The sequence below is a fragment of the Camellia sinensis genome, chromosome 11 (assembly GCF_055761805.1).
Source record: "Camellia sinensis isolate YWXY chromosome 11, ASM5576180v1, whole genome shotgun sequence".
Lineage (NCBI taxonomy): Eukaryota > Viridiplantae > Streptophyta > Magnoliopsida > Ericales > Theaceae > Camellia > Camellia sinensis.
The window spans coordinates 11,946,241-11,966,174 of NC_138971.1; the positions used below are offsets into that span (position 1 = coordinate 11,946,241).

At 35.7% G+C, this 19,934-nt stretch overlaps 1 protein-coding gene across 1 annotated transcript; it reads right to left on the minus strand.

The window, feature by feature from the left end:
- Positions 1–253: 253 nt before the first annotated feature.
- Positions 254–10,710, minus strand: LOC114294104 (AP-5 complex subunit beta-like protein). Its single transcript, XM_028238215.2, has 3 exons — positions 8,914–10,710; positions 2,654–3,093; positions 254–2,011 (listed from the first exon to the last, which is right to left on the minus strand). The coding sequence occupies exons 1-3, from the start codon at positions 10,381–10,383 to the stop codon at positions 517–519; spliced, it is 3,405 nt and encodes a 1,134-aa protein (XP_028094016.2). The 5' UTR covers positions 10,384–10,710; the 3' UTR covers positions 254–516.
- Between the last annotated feature and the right edge of the window lie 9,224 nt (positions 10,711–19,934).

The following is a 19,934-nucleotide window of genomic DNA, read 5'->3' on the forward strand; positions in this document are numbered from 1 at the left end:
TTTTTTCTTTTTTCTTTTTTCTTTTTGATGCCCTCTAAAACTTGCTCACATAGCCCTCATGCGAACACTTTTCTTCCAATTTTTTTAATAGTGAGTGATGAGAGGAGTACATTGAAACAAGAGTTGAATTATGAGAATTAATTGTTGCAACTAAATTCAATAAAAGATGACGGAAAAGAAAATTAAAAGGGGCCACCCTCTTCAATGGTTACATTCAAATGACTAGTGCAAAGTGATTACAAACAACAAAAAATTCTTGCAAATTCAAATCAAATGTATACTAAATTAATTTCCAGAGCAAATGGAAAAACACCCTGGAAAAAGAATACATTTCTGGAAGTTATTATACAAGAACAGAACACTTTCAGAGAGTATTTACAATATTTTTTTTGAGTGTCAAAATGTAATTCCCATGTAGAAAATATTAAGGGAAAAGAATTAGAATAAAGCGCAGTAACTAACAAAACTAGCAACAAGAAAAAAAAAAAAAATACAAAAAATAAATGAATGGATCTCCTACTCAGAAAACAAAGCTTCCAGATAATCATCGATATAAGCTAGGCACGGCCAGTGATCGGTTCTAATTCGAACTAAAGTTGAAACATCACATACCTCCATTTGAAAAAGGAGATGGAACCTCGGTGGAAGGAAAATCAAAACGAGAAAAGAGCCCATGTTTTTCTTGCTAATGTGAACATGATTCTCTCTTTCGCCTTCGTCTTCAACGTATTTGAGATAAAGTGGGCCCTTACTGAAACTAGAACCTGAGATAGCATCATCGAGGGTAGAATCTGACGCCACATCATCCTTCCAGATAACGTCTTTGATGATTCCACAGTTCTTCACAATGTTGACAAGTGGTTCGCCAAGGACGCTGACAACAAAAGGTGCCAAGTGGTGCTCGATAGCTTGAATCAAAGAGGCCGCAGGAACCTGGAGCAGTTTGACTGATCGGGTCCCACTAATTGCAGCTACTCCTTTCCCTCCTTTCAGTGGGAAGGCCTCATGCCCGGTGTTGGTAGAAGAACCACATGCTTCCCATAGAGCATTGAACAAGTCTAGATAATAACTGGGTATTTCATCTTCTGGTATGTCGGATGAGATAATAGCCCTAAGAAACATGTCTTCTATGCCAATATTGATGCTCTGAAGCTGCCCGCGGATTATCTGTCCATTTTCTGTGTTTGCTTCAATGGAAACGTCAACAAGACCGGGAATGGGTTCACGTGGTTCCAATTCAATCGTCACAGTTGCTTTGAAGCTTTCTTCTTCTTCTCCAGAACCATCTTCTATAGGAACAATAGCTAATGAATCCCCAAGGCCCGAAGAATAATCTTTTATAGGGGGTTCACTGAGAAGGAAAGGTATGTGATTTGATGGAATAGACCCATATGGTGCTGAAGAAGAAAAACGGAGCACAGTTGCATAGAAGGCAGGAAGTGCATCTAGTCCATCCAAACCGTTAGCAGCCAAATCGATGCCCCATATGCGTTTGAACGGCTCAGATAAAAATCTCAAGCTACATGGTATCCTTATCTTGAGTCCTGGCATGTGTCTGAAATCAGGAATAGTGGAAAAATGCCGCCTCAACATTCCAATAATCTCTGATATCTTTGAATCCATCACACGTAACAGCTCGTGTGGATGATCTATTTTTTCTATTTCTGGGAAAATTTGGATATTAGTAGTGTCTTCATCAACCACACTTTGTTCAGCCAATGGTTCACTGTATCCAATGCCCTCTAGATAAGCTGGTTTGTCAACACCAATATTTAGAGTCGATAAAGACAAGGACCATGACTGTTTGACAAGAAGTGGTATCACCCGCTCAATGAAGATGTAGGATGAAATTGTCCTAGATTTTTTAAGATCGAAAGAGGGTTGAGGAGATTGCACACTGAAGTAAGAGCTTGACTGGGGAGATGGTGTTATACCGGGGAGTTGCTCCCCACTTTTCAGTATGTCCCTGAGCTTCTTTCCTGGAATACAGATCAACATCCGAAGGTAGATCCTGCAAAATGCCACATTTCTTAAGGACAAAATAAAGGATTTTCCAACCGAAAATATTTTCAACAAAAAACCTTTTATAGAAAATGTTTTCCAAAGAAAATGCCTTCCTATGTTTGGTTGCAATCTTGAAACTAATGTGCTAGTAGTTATGTTAGTGGTGGTTGAGGTGGGGCGGTGGTAGTGGAGGTGGTGGTGGGGTTGTCGGGTGACGACAATGGTTGTGGCAGTGGTGGGGTGGAGGTGGAGGTGGAGGTGGAGGTGGAGGTGGAGGTGGAGGTGGTGGTGGCAATAGTAGTTGTAGTAATGTGGTGGCATTAGTAAAATTTAAGTATGAAAAATGTTTTCCGGCTTTTAAAAGTGAAATTTTTTCTATCTAAATAAGCTTGATTTCAATCGACCACGGAAAACGTTTTTCATCTCCTTCCGTTTTTTGTCACACCAAAAGTCAGAACATATGAAAATGATTTCCAGAAAATATATTTTGCCAAAACAAACGGAGCGTTAATGATGGGTAATTTTTCTTCTCATGGGTCGTTTAAATCTTTATGCTTTTTGTGGTCAACTTCAATACCCCTTGAAACATAAAACTAGAAGGAACTAATAAAAACTCATAAACAATGCAAAAAGGACTCCCTTTTTGTACCTTGCATCATCACGAAGTTCCAGATCAGGAAAATAAAGGCAAGTGAAGGCAAGAAGACGAGATAGTCCAAGGAATAATCTAGAGCTATGATGGTGCATCAGCATGGTTCGACAAATGCCAAGAACTCTACTTCCTTGAGACCAAGATTTCAATCCAACATCTGGGCCATGCTTTTCAACAAGGAAAATCATGAACTGGATAAGCAGCTCTAGCAATCCACCAGGAGGAACCGTATCATTCTTGGCAATTCTATCAAAAATCGGGAAGTAAGATGATAATCGATAATCTATCTTGACTTTTGGAAGCAACTGCTCATCAAAGGTCTGAAGCAGGTGCTCTCCCAACCAGCAATGCTTATGACAGCCCAAAAAGCGGTCGAGCAAAGCAACAATAACTGGAACCAATCCCTTGAACTCTAATGTCAGTTCCACTAGTGTCCTCTGTGCAACAAAAGTAGGAAACACAAATATTACAGCAGAATTTATGACAACATTCACAGGAAACACCCCCGTGGGGCGAAGAAAGAAAGAAAGAAAGAAAAAACGGAAAAAGTATGAGTCCCATAGCTTAAACTATACTCTTAAGTACATACAAAAGGATGAGGTCACCGCCACCTTCCAACAGTAATGTTACAAACCAACCAACGAAGCTATATGCACAGAATCACTGTGTGGTTTAAATTTGTTTTAAACATGACTCACATAACACTAAGATGGATCTCAGCCACACTTCATACTTTCTGTGCATTTTGTGTGTTTTAATTTTGTGTAACTATCATTTCTCCAAAAAATATGTGCCACATACTCAGAAGAAAAGATTTAACAAAGTGTAGAAATGAGAAACAAGTAGCTCTAGTTACAACCATGGCTTTGAGCAAGGCCCCATAAACAAAAATAGAGTATTGCATACATATCTTCAATTACACCATGTAATTTCAGAAATTGCTTAATAGAAAAATAACGAATATTGACATTTTTTTAATCTAAAATTCCATGTCTATTAATAAATCTAGTTATCATATCTTTCCGCATATGGGGGTGGGGCCTTATTCACCTTTTCATTCTTCTTTTGAGTCACAAGATAGATTTCATTGTCCATCTATATTTTTTTAATATAGTTTTTCTGGTATTACAAGCATAAAATTAACAGATTAATGAAACATACTTTTTTTTCCCAAATGCCATTAATTCTATCAGAATCTAACAAATGCATTCATCTTCCGTTAAATAGGGTTGTTGCAAAACGTTCCAAATTCTCTAGGTTTGGAAAATTGGGATGATTTAAATTTTTTCATGCATTTAGCTTAATAAAGTATCTATATAACAAAGGAACATATACAACTTATAAAATGAGACCTAGTTGGTAAGATGAACTGAATTAGGATCATATTCATGTAAACTTTTGATGTATTGATAATCATATGGACGGATTCATATAAGAAATTTAAAAAAATCAATAAAAAAGCAAATAGGAATCTAGAGAAATTACTTAAATAGAAAGCATCTTTTCTAAGTAAAAATACCTAAACAATATTTTACATTTATAAATAAAAATCGTAGAGAATGAAAAATGTAAATAAAACCAAATTCACAATGCACTTAGTTTTTGCACTTAGTTTAAGGTAGGTTTGATGTAATGTTTTTTTATAGATTGAATTTGTTCAAACTCGAACAATACAATTAATCTAATAAAGGAATACATTAAGCATCTATTCTTTTGGCTTGATTCTTTGCATTCCAAAATATTTCCATTATTAGTTCTTGGTGGTCTTAATTTGGAATTTTTATTTACAAACTTGCAATATAATAATAAATTTATGGATACTCAATATGTTAGAGAACTCATATAAATGAGGGTAAATTACACTAATCTCCCTTGAAGTTTGAAGAAAATATAAGTAGCCCCACAATTTTAATATAATTACATTGACCTCCCTTTTAGGAGGGCTAAAGTGATTGAAACTAATGCAAATAGTGTGAAGACACGAGGATAAACAAGAAAAAAATATACATTTCGGTGTAAAAAAGATGAAAACATCATTTTTCTATCCATATAACCAAGGAATTATTGATGAAAAGGGAGTAAGTGTTATGTGAATTAAAATCTTAAGGGAGCCTAATGTAATTATGCCAACATCGTGAGTTGCAAACTGTATTTTCTCTAAACATGTCCAATGTATTTTACCCTATAAGTCAATATCATTTTAAATTGGTCCACTTACCAATCGATTCTAATTTTTGCACTAACCATTCACAAAACAAAACAAAACAAAACAAAAAATGACACGTAACAAGTACTAAAAAGAATTTCGTATCTAATTAGAAATTCATGTTATTATAAAAGTCTTAATCAAACATAATTAATTTGTAGTGGAAATATGAGCAATGAATAATTGCTAAAACTTTAAGTTGGACACTACTGTGCATCAAATGCCAATGTCTAAATCCCATTGCTCATTGAAAAAAACAAAAAATCATTAAAGAAATATAACAAGTAGAGCTCATTTGATCTATGAAATAAAATTTACATATAATCTAAAACAATAATTAAAAATAATAATAGGTTAAGCTCACATATAACAATACAGGTTCTCATTTGAGCACAATACATTACCAACTCATAATAAACAAATACTTAACATCTATTGACATTGCTATCTTTCTCTCTCTAAGAGGTAGAGGCATGAAACAAAGTAATGTTGGAATACGTGTGAAGGTAGAGTCTTAAAAAAAACAACTCCCAATTAGTACACATTAATGTGTGTTTGGGAGGAAAAATATTGGGTACACACCTAACCTGTAGCATAGTACACATTAATGTGTGATGGTAGAGTCTTACATCAGGAAAAAAGTAAAAAAGAGTGGGTCCTAGTGTACAATGGATGGACTCACCACTTATAGGGAAAAAGGTAAAAAGGAGGGGGTCCTAGTCTAAAAAGCAAGAACACTTCTAAGAAGGTAACGTATCCGGGTTGTGTCCGTATCGGACACCGACACTCTTTGGACACTTCCCCGACACGTGTCCGATACTCTTAAAAAATGTGTCCTATTTTTTAAAGATCCGGACACTCTTTGGACACATGGAGGACACACATGTGTATCTCTTAAACACACGTGTCCATCGATTAGACACGTGTGAAACTAATTATAAGTTTGAACAAATACATGTGAAACTAATTTATAGGGATTAGTGTCATATTGCATTTTTTATTATCTTTAAATGATACATTCATATATATAACATATAATAAATATATAAAATTATATATTTCATGCGTGTCCCCCACATGTCGTGTCTTGCAGTTTTTGAAAATTAGCGTGTTGACGTGTCTCGTGTCGTGTCCCATGTCCGTGTTGTGTCCCGTGTCCATATCCATACTTCTTAGATCCTAGTAATGTTGGAATGTGTGTTGGCTTTAGAGTTTCTCCCAACAGATTGAATTGTTGCACATTCATGGGCTCCCCAATTATCCTAACAAGTAAAAGACTCTTACAATGTTGAAATCTCTTAATCAATTTTGTAACATACAAATGAAATAATTTGGGATCATAATTGAGCATATAACATATGCATCAATCTTACGTGATTATTTTCCTTCTTATAAAATTATTATATCCATCATCAAAATATTAGTTGTAAAGTAGTATTTTATTATTGATTAAAAAGATTTTTTTAATACACGAGCAACTAATTTTTTCCTTTTTAGGTACATCAAAGGTCATAGCTTGGGAAGAGGTTGGGGTCTTGTTGTGATCCTTGACCTCCTAATAAGACCCAGTGGTTCCGGTGCTAAACATATTACTTTAATAAATATTAACATTTCATTTTTGATATAATTACAACAACCTAAGAGGTAATTACAATTGGCATGAGTCTAGTAGTCATTATTATGTAACTAAGTTGTTACATAATTACACTCACTTCTTAAGATATTACCAAATGTCATCATCAAAAGAAATTCTAGCATATTATATGGGAATCCATCAAAGTAGTCATAATGATGTTTGTACTCAACAAAGTACAAACAGTGCACACAGATTCTCAAGAAAACAAAAATGGGATATTGGAATGCGAGAGGGAAACTAAAAGGAACAATGCACAAGCCACAAGAGCATGTCTAGGAACACTAGCAAAGCAGTGATTGGTGAGAACGCTTGCCAGGTGTCATATAGAAGGAGCATTCTAACAAGACAACAATACCCTGGGAATTCAGATGCTTATCAGGTATACCAAGCAACCATCAATATTTCTTTTCAGATAGTTGTTAATAATTTTATTGGGACCATTGCTACACATGTGGTATGTAAAGAAACTGCTGCATTCAGTACTTTGTAACAATCCCTCATTCAAACAAGCATCAGAATTTTAAAATCATTTGGCACAGAGTCACTTTGTTTGAGAAAAGCAACTTTTCCAATAAATGGTCAACTCAAAGAACGTCATGAAAAAGTTGTTAGTATTTGGAGAAAGGGTTCACTATTTTAAAGTAGTTATTTCGATTTGAAACATCTCAGTACCTCAGCAGCTTATTACACAATTACTTCAATTGGCCACCAAGGGGAAGTTAATTAAAAAATTGGCTACCGTTTCATTATTATAACTTCCTCACATGAATAGCAATACAGTCTATAATCTGAGGAGAACAAAATATAAAGATCAAAACTTTCCAGATTGGCTGGATTTCAAGGTGGGAGCCACTTGGGACCTCCCACAATCATGGTTTAGTAACTTTAGTTTGAATCTAGTCATATTTTCCGGAGTATTCGACCACGGGGGCTTCGGCATTACGAACGAAGTGGTCGTGGGTGAAGGCTTGGTTCGTTTGAAAGGTCGAGCGGCAGCCTAACTTAGAAAAGAAATCCTGTCCCTTGGTCTAGTTGTTCTGGCCTTGCCATCAAAAGCACGGTTTTAGAAATGCTTTAGTTACACTCGTTATGTGGAAAGCTTTGCCTTACCTGTGATTCTCCTTCGAATCTAGGCATTCAGGACATTCCAGTCCAAGTCAAATAAGCACCGGTAGCAGGCCGGGGAACACCTTGCCTTATCTTAGTAGGCTACCTAGGCCATGAGAATGAATATTTCGCATTGTTTGACTGGATAGCGATATTCTCCATGTGTTGAGGGAAAGGCATAGACTCATCTGGATACTGAGCCTTAAACGATCAAAGGGCTTACCTTTATATTGTAGATTAACTTGCTGGGTGCTCAATCTTACATGTGCCTGTTTATGACCTAGGAACCAAGAATATTTTGGTAATACAAATTTGTTAGCGAATTTGGAGACAGGGTGTTGTGGTAACTCTGGTGATTGTTTGAGTCAAATTATGTTAATAGACCTTTATATATTGTTGTCAGTTGGTTTAGATGGATCTTACAGTCAGTGCCCTATTTTTTTTATTTTATTTGGGGTCATAGTACTAATTATAGTTATCGACACAGGCAGAGGGAGGGGGTGACCAGCAGTGGCCCTCCCCCACCACCACCCTCGCCCCCGTCTCCAAAAAAAATATATTGAAAAGGCCCACAATTATGAGTATATGTTTGAAATTCCACTAAATAAAAATTGTTTATAGATTTTTCACTAGCTTGATGCTCTTTTGGGAATTGTGATGTCATATAAATTCATGGAGAGATTCCTAACAGATTGTAGGAGTAATTCCAACTTTCCAAGAGTTTCTTTTTTGTTTTTTCTCATTAATTTTATGCACTTTTAGAAGCCTAAACGGGATCTGGTTCACTCCTTTCATTAACTAAAACCCTATTTGACAAGTCCTAACCCTTCCCTCTTTGATTGATTCAAATCAAACACCTCAGAAGTCTAGAAAGAGCACCTCGTTACCATTCATGAACATTGTTCCAAACCCCAGATAGATGAATAAGTTTTTTCTTTTCTTGCTATAAACAGAGGTTAGGTCTATACCCAATCTATCCTCTCCCATACCTCCATCAAATGGAGACTAAACTGGATGTACTTATTTTACTATAAACAAAAAGCTGTGCCTCTTTTCAAACCATTGCAAACCCTAAAGCTCCATACTATTTGCCAACCTTCAAGCCATTAAAAACTGAGTAGTAATTGGCTGTATAGGACCTATTGTATTTCAGTCCACCATCATTTCAAATCACAGTTTGCGGGAGGTTGTTTGTTACATCAAAGAGCTAACTCCATGGCCTATATAGAGCCTCTTCCAATGCTCTCTTAATACTAACCAACACAATAAAAGAGGGAACAAAACAAACGAAAGAAAACTAGAGTGTACCTGTAAAGTGGAAAAGATGGTGGATGCCATTAGAATTCTTGTGGAAGAAGGATCAGTGTCAGAATGAGAAGACGCACCGATCAAAAATTTGTGGAAGGTGCGGAATGCCACTGCAGTTTCAGTGCTCCACGGCGGTAACCATTTAAATGCCAATACAGAAACAAGACCATCTTCAAAAAGCTTCACCACAGATAATCCTAAACCGACATCCTGACTCTGGACACCTTCCTCATTTGCAGATGTAGACTCACCGAATAAAATTGAACAGTAAGCAAGCAAATCAAGCTTCAGTGATTTCAGAGAAAGGGGATCGAATACAGTTGGGTAAAAGCTCAAACCCATACCAAGAACTGCTTTCTTTTTCCCCACTTCTCCATTAGATAACAACCCAATGAAACCCAGTAACCAGTGAAGGGCAATCAATCGGAAAACCAAATATTGCTGGGCTTCTCTCGAGATTAAGATAAGGCGGCGGGCAATCTCACCCTCTTGCCCATTAAATGCATCTCGGAAATGCTTATACATCATTAAAAAAGCATGGCACATCAAAGGATCATAGGTATAAAGAAGGCCAGAGAACTGAACCTTCAACAGTGAACCCTGCAGCTCAAGAACCACCGCCACAGGCAAAATCATCGACATGAACTCCACCAACCCAAATGAAGTCAAAAACATTGGACAATCGAGCAAGAACGACAAAACCCTCCTCAACTCCTTATAGCTAGACCCCGAAATATCCTTACTAAACCCACCATTCCCTGATACCAAAAACGGAGGAACATTGAAAGGAACCAAAGGAATAGAGGAATTGAGAATTGAGACATTGGGTTTCAACATCACAATCCCATGAATCACCCTTGTCAACAAAAGCACATAGCTTTGTGAAGCATGAGTTCGTTCACTCTGACACAAACCCCACAAATTTCCAACAATTTCTGATAACAAACAAGGGTAAGCCCTCTCTAACTCCCTCAAACACTCACAAGCCACGGACCGGGTCTGCCGGTCCGGTCCATGGTTAGGCCGGTTCACGACCATCAACAAGAGCTCAGTCAAGCTCTCTAGCTGTGGAATATGAAGCAATTCATCATCATCATCATCATCAATTCTTAGGGTTATAAAAACAGAAGATGTGGAGACCATCATTTGCTCTTTCAAAGCAAAGGTCACCGAGACTCCATCGATTGGGGCTTGGATTAGGACTCTTAGGGTTTCGAGGAGTCGAGTGAGGACTTCTGAGTCTGACTCGGAGTCAGAGAAGTGGGTTTCGAGGAAGATAATGAGGTGGAGCTTGAGATTGAGAGGGAAGTCTTTGCGGAGAATTGTAGAGAGAGAGAGTTCGAGAAGAGAGAGACCTGAATAGTTGGAGGAGGTCCAGCGATGGAGGCGAGAGCCGCCGTGGTGGAAGTCGTCGATCAGAGCCTCCCATTCGAGGGTTGAGAGAGGCTTCAATGGCGGAGGCTTCTCCATTCTCAGAAGCTCATCATCGTCGTCGTCATCAATGGTGGTTTTTTGGAGATTGATGAAACCCTAATGAGCGATTTGGAGAAATCTGGTTCGATTGATCGGAGATGGAGGAAGAGAGAGTGGTGTTTTTCTCCGACGAGGCGGTGTTTGGAATGAGTTTTTATTTTTAATTTAGGGACAAACAAACACGACTTTACATTGAGGGCAGTATTTTTCAGTTTTGATTTGTTGCTTTTGCACATTCCTCACGAGAGGTTCATATGACAGAGTGGGGGCTCTGAAAAATCTCAAATTTGACTACCCAATTTTATGGGAAAAAAACTCGTGAGATGCACCTTTAAAAAAAATAAATAAATTATACAAATCAAAATGATTAATATGGGTTAGTTTAGGAGGTTCTAAATAAGAGTATTTTTTTAATTTTTATAAAAAAAATTATGTAAAAAAATAAAAAAAAGATATTGTTTGATATGATCAAAATAAGTACATTTATGCAACCAAAAAAAAAAATACATTTATATAATTTAACTTAAACCAGGCTTAATCCGTTTGGGAAGTGGGTTGGCTTTTTGACTTTTTGGCTTTTTGGCTATTTTAGCCTGGGCTATTTTAGCCTGGTTTGGGAAGGGTTTTTTGGCTTTTTGGCTTTTTTGACTTTTTTGTGAGAGATGATTGTAATGATTATGGGTTGGATTTGATGTTTTGTTTTTTGTGGCTAAAATAGCCTATTTTGTTTTTTGTGGCTATTTTAGCCAAAAAAACCTGGGCTTTTTCTTCCCAAACAGAGGCTAAAAGTTTATTCTTATAGAGAGTCCTATGTTATTTAAGAGTTGTTTGGGAATGTATTAAATAAGTATAATTATTTAGGTTACATTATTTTTTTATTTTTTTATATCTTTTTGTAAAAAAAGTTAAAAAATACACTAAATAAACCAAGCCCAAATAATCTCTTAGTTTACTATTTTTTGTAATATAAATACACGTTGAAAAGTCATCGGCATTAGAAAAATCACAAATAGCTAGTGTTGTGAGGTGAGGAGATAGATGATACGTGTACAAATAAGTATGCATGCAACTGTGACGGGTTGAAAGATTGTCTAAGACCAACACAAGTTGTGCAGAGAGCTATCCAGACCTATCCAAACCAGAATTGTACCCCATGGTTGTCCTCGACTTAACTTAGGCCTGAGTTGCGTTTTTTTTTTTTTTGTTGCAGCTAAGTTAATTAATTTATTAAAATTAGACTCTATTAATATTTTTTTTATATAAAATCATTAATAATATCAAATCAAATAATTTATATACTATGAAAGATAAGAATTAAAGAATCGATGTGTTTGTTACGATCCAAACCTGATATTCGGAGGTTTGGTGTCGCAATAAGACAAAAATTGAAATCATAACAAATTAATAGTGTAGCGGAGTAAAAAAAAAATGGTACCCAAATCTTAATTTAATGGGTAAATTACACTGACACCCCTGATGTTTATGTTTATTACAGTTCCCTTCCTCACATTTGGGAAATTACATTGACTTCCCTTGTCGGTGTAATTATTTGACGGTGTTAACTTTTAAGTTAAAATGACATATTTACCATTAACATTTACATATACTTTAAAGGGTAAATTACATTGACACCCCCTGAGGTTTCAATTTAATGCGGATCCCCCCTGATATTTAAAAAAAAATAAAATAACAATTTAATAAAAATAAATATGAAGAAATATATTTAATTTGTAAAAAAATATTTCTAACCACTCGAAAGAGAAAAATTATATAAAAATGATAATTATTTTTTATTTTTTATTTCTTAACCAAATTAATTTTTAATTTTTTAAAAAAAAATTCTAAAAATCAAACCATACATAGCCTAAGAATCTTTTGATAAGTCATTTCTTACGTTGGTAACTTATTTAATTATTTGTTAATTCTACGACATTTTTACCACTGAGACCTATTTGGTAACCATTTAGTTTTCAGTTTTCAATTTATATTTACAAAAATTTTAAAAATTGTCATAAAAACTTGTTTGATAATTTTTTTTGTTTATAAATGGTTGTCATAATTTGTAAATTTGAGGAAAAAACGTAAATTTAAAAAATAGTTTTTAAACAGAAATTTAAAAATTTGACTAACAAATTTTTTTTTTCAAATAATTTTTTTTCCAATGAATTTATTTTTCAACTGATACTAACCGAGAGGGCAATTGGTAATGCTACTTTAAACCTTGGGGAGGAGATTATAATTTCTAAAATGTGAGGGGTGTCAATGTAATTTACCCGATGAGGGCAAAATTGGTATTTAAAAATATTAAATTGCTAACATCAGCAAAATCTGTTTGTTGACTTAACAGTCAACTAACTGAGGGAGTAATCTGTAATGAAACTTTAAATCTTAGAGAGGAGATGTAATTTCCAAAAGGTGGGGGAAGAACTGTAACAAACATAAAGCTCAGGGGGTGTCAATGTAATTTACCCTTAAAAATTATTAAATTGATGACATTAGCAAAATCTGTTAGTTGACTTAACAATCAACTAACTGATGGAGCAATCTATAATGAAATTTTAAACCTCAGGGAGGGGATGTAATTTTCAAAAGGTGATGAGGGAACTGTAATAAACATAAATCTCAGAGGGTGTCAATGTAATTTACCCTAATTTAATTATAACAAATATATATATATATATATATATTGGAGTTTCTATTCATTTACATTACCATAGCTGAACTATGACTACAAAATGTCTTATATCTATCCTACACACTAGGTTTGACACATCATTTGAAAGTGGTTAACAACTATAAGCACATGGCAGAATAAGAAATATTATATTAAAAGTATAAGGGTATAAAAATCATTATGGATAATTATTTGGCTAAACAGAGTTTAGTTTAATATTAAAATATAGAGTATATAATACGAAAATCATTTTAAATAACAGAAGCATAACGCATAAATTATACAAGTAAATAATCATAACCATAGTACAAAACAGAACAGGTGTACAGACCCAAGCGATAGCTCGTACAAATTTTAGAGGTGACTTCCACAATAATGTAACATTTAGCTTCGTACAACACTTTACTCCACACTAGAAATCAGAGGATCAGTGGATTTATGACAACAGAGGGTAACTTAGAGTAACGCATAACAGAACAGAGGTTCACATAAAGTGACAATACATAGGGCCAATGGTTATTTAAGTCCCCTAAGGCATGAGATCTCGTGTTGGTACTTATAAAACAATTATCAAAATACATTTAATAAACAGTTATATTCATAGGTCTTCTTTTTAAGCAAATAGGGTTTTAGTTAACAAAATTAATATACCTTCAAAACTAATATAATTTGCATAACATATTTTTTATAAAATAGTTTATAGTAACTCAAAATATAATAAAACTCACATTAAAATTGATCATTTACTCTTATTTCTGATTTTGACTCACACTCTCACATACTCTTCATTTGTTATTCTTGTGATTTCATTACTATACAACTCACCTTTTTATAAGTGAGAAGGCCCTTATTATGCAGCACTGTGCAGTACACCACGTGATATCACATGACACCACGTTTCTCATGAGGTTTGTTGAAGCACTATGCACAAGTTATTTATATTCTACTATGACTCAATAAATATTATAATTACATTTTTTTTTCAAAAATTAAATAAATATATTTCAGAGTGTCACAGTGTTGTTATGACGTTTTTACAATTTATAAATGAGAAAAAAATATAAGGTTTTGTATTGTATCACTTGTATATATAATTATATTTAATATGATCTAATGATTTAAATTATTTTAACATTATCAAACAACTAATAATTTTTATGCATATTTAATATTTTTCTATATTTATATATTTATAATTCGAGATGTCGAGTTATTTGGCATCTTTATCCAAGTCCGCCCAAGGTTAATTCAGACTTTCTAAATTTTTGTCCAAACCTACACCGAATTTAAAAGTGTTTTGCAAAAGCCCTAAAAAAAATAAAGTGGGACTTGAGTTAAGCTCAACCAAGTTGCATCCTACAAATAGGTAGACATTTGAATAGATAGTTAGACACATAGACGACACGTATACAAATAAATGATATTTAAACAGATAGATAAATAACTAAATTTTGAATAGATAGATGTTCTTTTGAATAAATAAATATCATTTTGGTTCCAAAAAAAAAATTATACTTGGACTATTGGACTAACAATTTTGGATCTCTAGCCTATTAAAAATAAAATAAATTGAAAATAAATTATGGAAAAAGCTAAAAACAATAATATTGGGATGTTTATAATTCTCAATTCCCTTTTTTTTTTCCAAGTATTTTTTAGTCAATTTCCATCCCTAAAAAGGGGTGTTATTTATCTTTTTACCTTTTTAGATTCATTTACGAATTACTGTTAATTTTAAATTATTTGAATAATTATGATAAAAATGTGAATAGCTATTTCGTTTTTTTAATTGAATGTAGTAAAAACCATTGTCAGCCACATTTGTTTATTAATTTCGTAAAGTAGAGTAGCATACTTTTTTTTTTTTTTTTTTGGGAACGCAAGTAGAGTAGCATATTGAGAATATTCTTTTTGATCCCAAAATGAAAAAGGAAAAAATTGGAGGGAAAAAATAAAGGAAGAAGGAAAAAGTAAAAAGTAAAAGAAATACTGCCTTATATTGGGTTCGATTGGAAAGAATTTTTTTAGTTTAATTTTTTGATTTTTTATAAAAAAAATTTGAAATAATTATAATTTGAATGTGTCATTTTATCTTATTAATTTTTTTAGCATATTTGATCTTTTTTTTTTACTTTTTTTTGTCCCCATCCACTTGCCAAACGACGACAAAGTCATGTTTAGTAATTAGTGTTGGAAAAAAATAGTTTTTTGGTGATTTTAATGTGAAATTAAAGTAGGTCCTAACCATTGGTTGACGTGACATTAAATGGGTTTAGATTCTTTGTAATAAGATCTTTACACTACAAAAAGAATGACAAAAACCATTAAGAATTAAATGAGAAATTGTCTCATAAAGTTGGCCTCATAAATGAGGTATTGAAAATTGTATATAACTACCAATTCCACATTGATTGTAGAGGAAAACTTTGATAGGCATTTAAATCTCAAGATTATGAGAAGGGCATGAGCCCTTTGAGGCATCCAAATTTTTCGAAGAAAGAGAGGCATGGTGTAGACTGCCCGGAACTCGTTCCGCACGTGATGGCATGAATTGGGTTCATAGCTACTACAGTTCGGACTCCTTTCACGGTTCTGAATCTAATCTCACAAAGTGCAATGTGAGACTGATAAATCACCAAAGAGTCTACATTCGGCAAATTGTTTTAGAAAATCGATTTTGAATCAAAAAGTGCCAAACATGGACTGCTTTGCCAGATTTCAGAGTCGCCACCTAAATATTTTGTTTTGGGAAATTTAGGAAACCTTGACTCGTGCCTAAGGCCACGTGTTCGTCATCACCAAAGTTGCCTCGGCTCGGGAACTTGGGTACGAGAGGGGAAGGTCTTGAAATGAGTACCCCCGCTCGCCCGATTAAAGGATCGGCCTCTACTAACATGATATGTTGTTTTTGAAAACACATGCATTCTTATTCTGGTTTATTAACTAACTTACTGTGTGATGCGCACAGCATACAAGTATAGACTCGATCACTCAATTTGGAACAAAACATCTCATGTTTATTTTTAAAAATAGTTTGAAATTGTTACTCGCAAGTAGGCTAAGTCGCGGATTTGCTACCCTCAAGTGGGCTTAGAAAACAACATAATTTTGCCACTTCAAGTGGGCTTAAAACGCACATTTTGATGAATTGTTCCAGTTCAAGCAATAAAGCATTCATCCACAGACATTCATGCAGTTATAGCAGTTAAGCACATAGCCTCACGGCAAGCATACTATCATAGCAGTCACTTACACACATGTAAGGATACTAAAGTGTAAACACTCACAGTGTACTCCGAGCCAAAACAGAAGCTAGTTAGAAATCATGCATGATCCTAGCTATGTCAAGAATGCCTAATGCAACACATACAAAATGCAACTAAGATAGGCTCGGCTATTCTAAGATGTCATGTGAATGCAACACATGATAATATGCTGTTAAGCACGTATTCAAGTAAGTATATCGAAATACAATGCAGTTTGAATGATGCGCCGAGTTCGGTGCATGCAAGACAAATGTATGGATGCAAACATGCAAGCATAAGGTATGCTAATCGAAATATGCCCTAAACTAACCATCAAAAGCTGATAAGTAAAAAGGAGAAAGAAATGGGATTGGAAGACATGCATTACACACACGCACATTTATTACAACATTTGCCCTCTCGACGGAGGGTCTGAATAATAAGCTAACTAGTTACGCTAATTAAACTAATTATTACAAACCAACTAATTAACTAACTTAGCTAATTAATTATTACAAAACAAATTGAATCAACTAACTATTCTATGTTAATTAAGTATAAACCAAATTAATTAATTAAACACTTAACTAATTAATTACAAAATAACTAAGCTGATGAACTAGTCTAGCTAAGCAATTTAAACAAATGGCCTAGAGAAACGAGGGGGATATGCATGCTCGGTCGGCTTCGCTCGAAAATCCATTACCATGCCCGAAATTGCCTCTGTTTGCATTTGATTTGTTCTCTGAAAGTTACACAAACTCCAGAATGCTTTTTCTTCAACACAATGACCTCCTGGTGGGCTGCCGACCAAAAAAGGAGGTTGTAGACCACCTGTAGACCAAAAAAACTGGTTGTAGACCAAAAAAAGGGGTCGGTCGACCACCTTTACTGGTCCGCTGACTAGAAAGTCTGCCAAACTCCAGTTTTGCTACAACAGAGGACAACAAGGGGCATAGTAGTGTATTTGCAAGATATGTGTGCACAACCACTCTCCCTATCATTTCTCAAGCTCAAAGGAGTGCGGTACTCGACTCTCGGGCCACCAACCAAACATCGCAATGCACGATGGCCGAGAAGCCAAGTTTGCACAATTCAATGTCAATGAATGCACAAATAACACATAAGGGCCTCCACCTCTATCATTCTTGATCAAAAGGGTCGGCGACAGAGAAATGAGGCGCGTTTCATCACTTCAAGTATAAAACACCCCTCGTTCCTCGTGTTTGGATCAACATCCAATCCAAACACAATACAATGCAACACACACAACATGTCTATCTAACAATGTTAATGTGGCATGCACAAGGTTCTATCACATGAACAATGCATGCAAGACATGTTCGGAGGCCAAGGACATCAAAGCTAGTAAAGAACATCATACAAGAGGCATGCAATACAAAGCTTTAACAACTAAACCAGCTCTGGACAAAGCTCCACCATACCAAAACAAAGGCCAAAACATGCTGAAAAGGGAGTCCAAAAGCTTATACAAGCATGCATACACATTGGCTCACAAATAAGGCATGAAGACACAACTCTCAAACACATTAAAGGAGTGGAAAATGTGAGAGTGTGACAATGAAATATGCTCTGAAATCATGTAAGAAATGAAGCCAAATCATGCAAGAAATGAAGCCAAATCATGCATATACCACAAATAAGGCATGCTAGGAGGCTCAAAACTCAAGGCTAGCAAAGGCACTTGCATCATAGCCATAAACAAGCAAGCCCCAAAGGGCCAAGATGATCCAAAATGGTCTCAAGGTAGGCCAAAACAGTGTCAAAACATGCATGGAATAGAGCTAACACATGCTAGAATGGGAGGCATAAAACATGACGCATACAAGGCCAATGAGCATGATTACACTACAAGTGTAAGAAACTAATGAGGGATACTCTAACCAACCAAAAACAGAGCTGTATCATGGCAAAATAACACCAAAAACACACTGAGATGGCAGCCCAAAAGCTTAGGCAAGCTTGCATACAAATTAGCTCATGATTGAGGCATAAAGCATAACCCTCCAAAAGCATTGAAAGAGTGATACACACGAGAGTATAACAGTGAAACATACTCTGAAATCATATATCAAATGATGCTAAATCATGCAAATAGCCCAAGTAATGCATGCTAGTGGACTCAAAACACAAAGCTAGTAGAGGGGCTTTACACTATGGCTATATAAAGTAAAGCATACATGATCAAGACCACCCAAATCAGACCTAGAGCATGTGAAATCATGGAAAAAAGCATGCTAAAATAGAGCCAAAACAAGCTAGCACCATAGGCCAAAGTAGCAAACATGCTAGACTAGTGAGTGGAATTGTACTACAAGTGCAAGGAGCATGCAAGAGGTAACCAAACCAACCCTAGACAGAGCTATATCACGGCAAAACAAGGCCTGAAACATGCTAAGATGGAGCCTCAAGGAAGTAGAAAAACATGCCAAAGTGTTAAGCCAACAACACAAGTAATCAAGACACAAGGAGAGGGGATGACCCCCTCCTATTTGGGGCCTCAAAACACACTTTCCACCATTGAAATTCCTCTGGAATTCAGTGGTGAAGAGGCCAAACAGAGGTGACCTCGAAGGCCTAAAAGGATAGCTCAAAACAATGCCAAATAAGGCATAAAATGGGGTAGACCACCCCCAACACCAAAAAGGTCTCAAACAACCACCTTAAGCACTTGAAAATAAAACTTTTTACAGTTGAACGTTAAGCAAAAAGAAGCATGCAAAGATGGCTAAATAAGCAAATACAACAAAGCTTTAAAAAGGATAGAGACTCACCCTTGAAGAACAATTTCAAAACAGCAACTTTAGAGGCAAAAACCAAGCTAAAACCACTCAAATGCAACCTCCAAGAACCTCAGCTCAATAGTGAAGGTGTTTCACTAGGTGTTTGTGTGCAAAAGTGTGAAGAAATGGCACTTTTGAGCACAAACAAGTGCAAATATATATATATATATATATATATATAGAGAGAGAGAGAGAGAGAGAGAAATATAGGGAAAAAGAGTAAACTTCAGCTCTGGAAATTTTGTGAACCCTGGAAATAGAGAGAGAGCCTTCCTCTTATAGAAATCCAAGCCTTGAGCTTGTTGAACAAGCTAGAGACTTGAAGCAATCCCTCCATATGTATGGAGGATGCCTTCTGTGCCCAATATGGCAAGGAAAATATCTGCAGAAAATGCAGGGTGGCCGCCGACCAGTTAAAGTGGTCAGCCGACCACCTCCTCCAGTCGACCGACCAGAAAAAAGTGGTCTATAGGGACAAAACTGGACGCCAAGAGATGGGGAGGGTCTGCACAGAGAGTAGAAGGTGGTGGCAGGCTGCCGACCACCTTAGGTGGTCCACAGACCACGCACCCTAGCTGGCCGACCACCAAAAGTGGCTGGCAGGGAAGAAAAATGGTCTACAGGGAGAGAAACTGGTCTACACCCCTGTTCCACCCTTCAGGCAAATGGTAACAAGGTTTGGTTCAAAAACAAACCAAAAGGAAGGAAGACAAGAGTCCGCAAGGCAAGGCACTTAGTCGGAAGCTCCGAAAACTAGTCTACGGGTACAAAAAAGTGGCCTACAAGAGGGAAATGTAGTCTACGACTATAAAAAGTGGCCTCCAG

Coding starts and splice junctions, on each gene's coding strand:
- LOC114294104 (XM_028238215.2), bottom strand. CDS start 10,383: ATGGAGAAGCCTCCGCCATTGAAGCCTCTCTCAACCCTCGAATGGGAG. Junction 3,094..8,913: donor CCATCTTTTCCACTTTACAG/GTACACTCTAGT, acceptor TTTGTTGCACAG/AGGACACTAGTGGAACTGAC. Junction 2,012..2,653: donor GAACTTCGTGATGATGCAAG/GTACAAAAAGGG, acceptor GGCATTTTGCAG/GATCTACCTTCGGATGTTGA.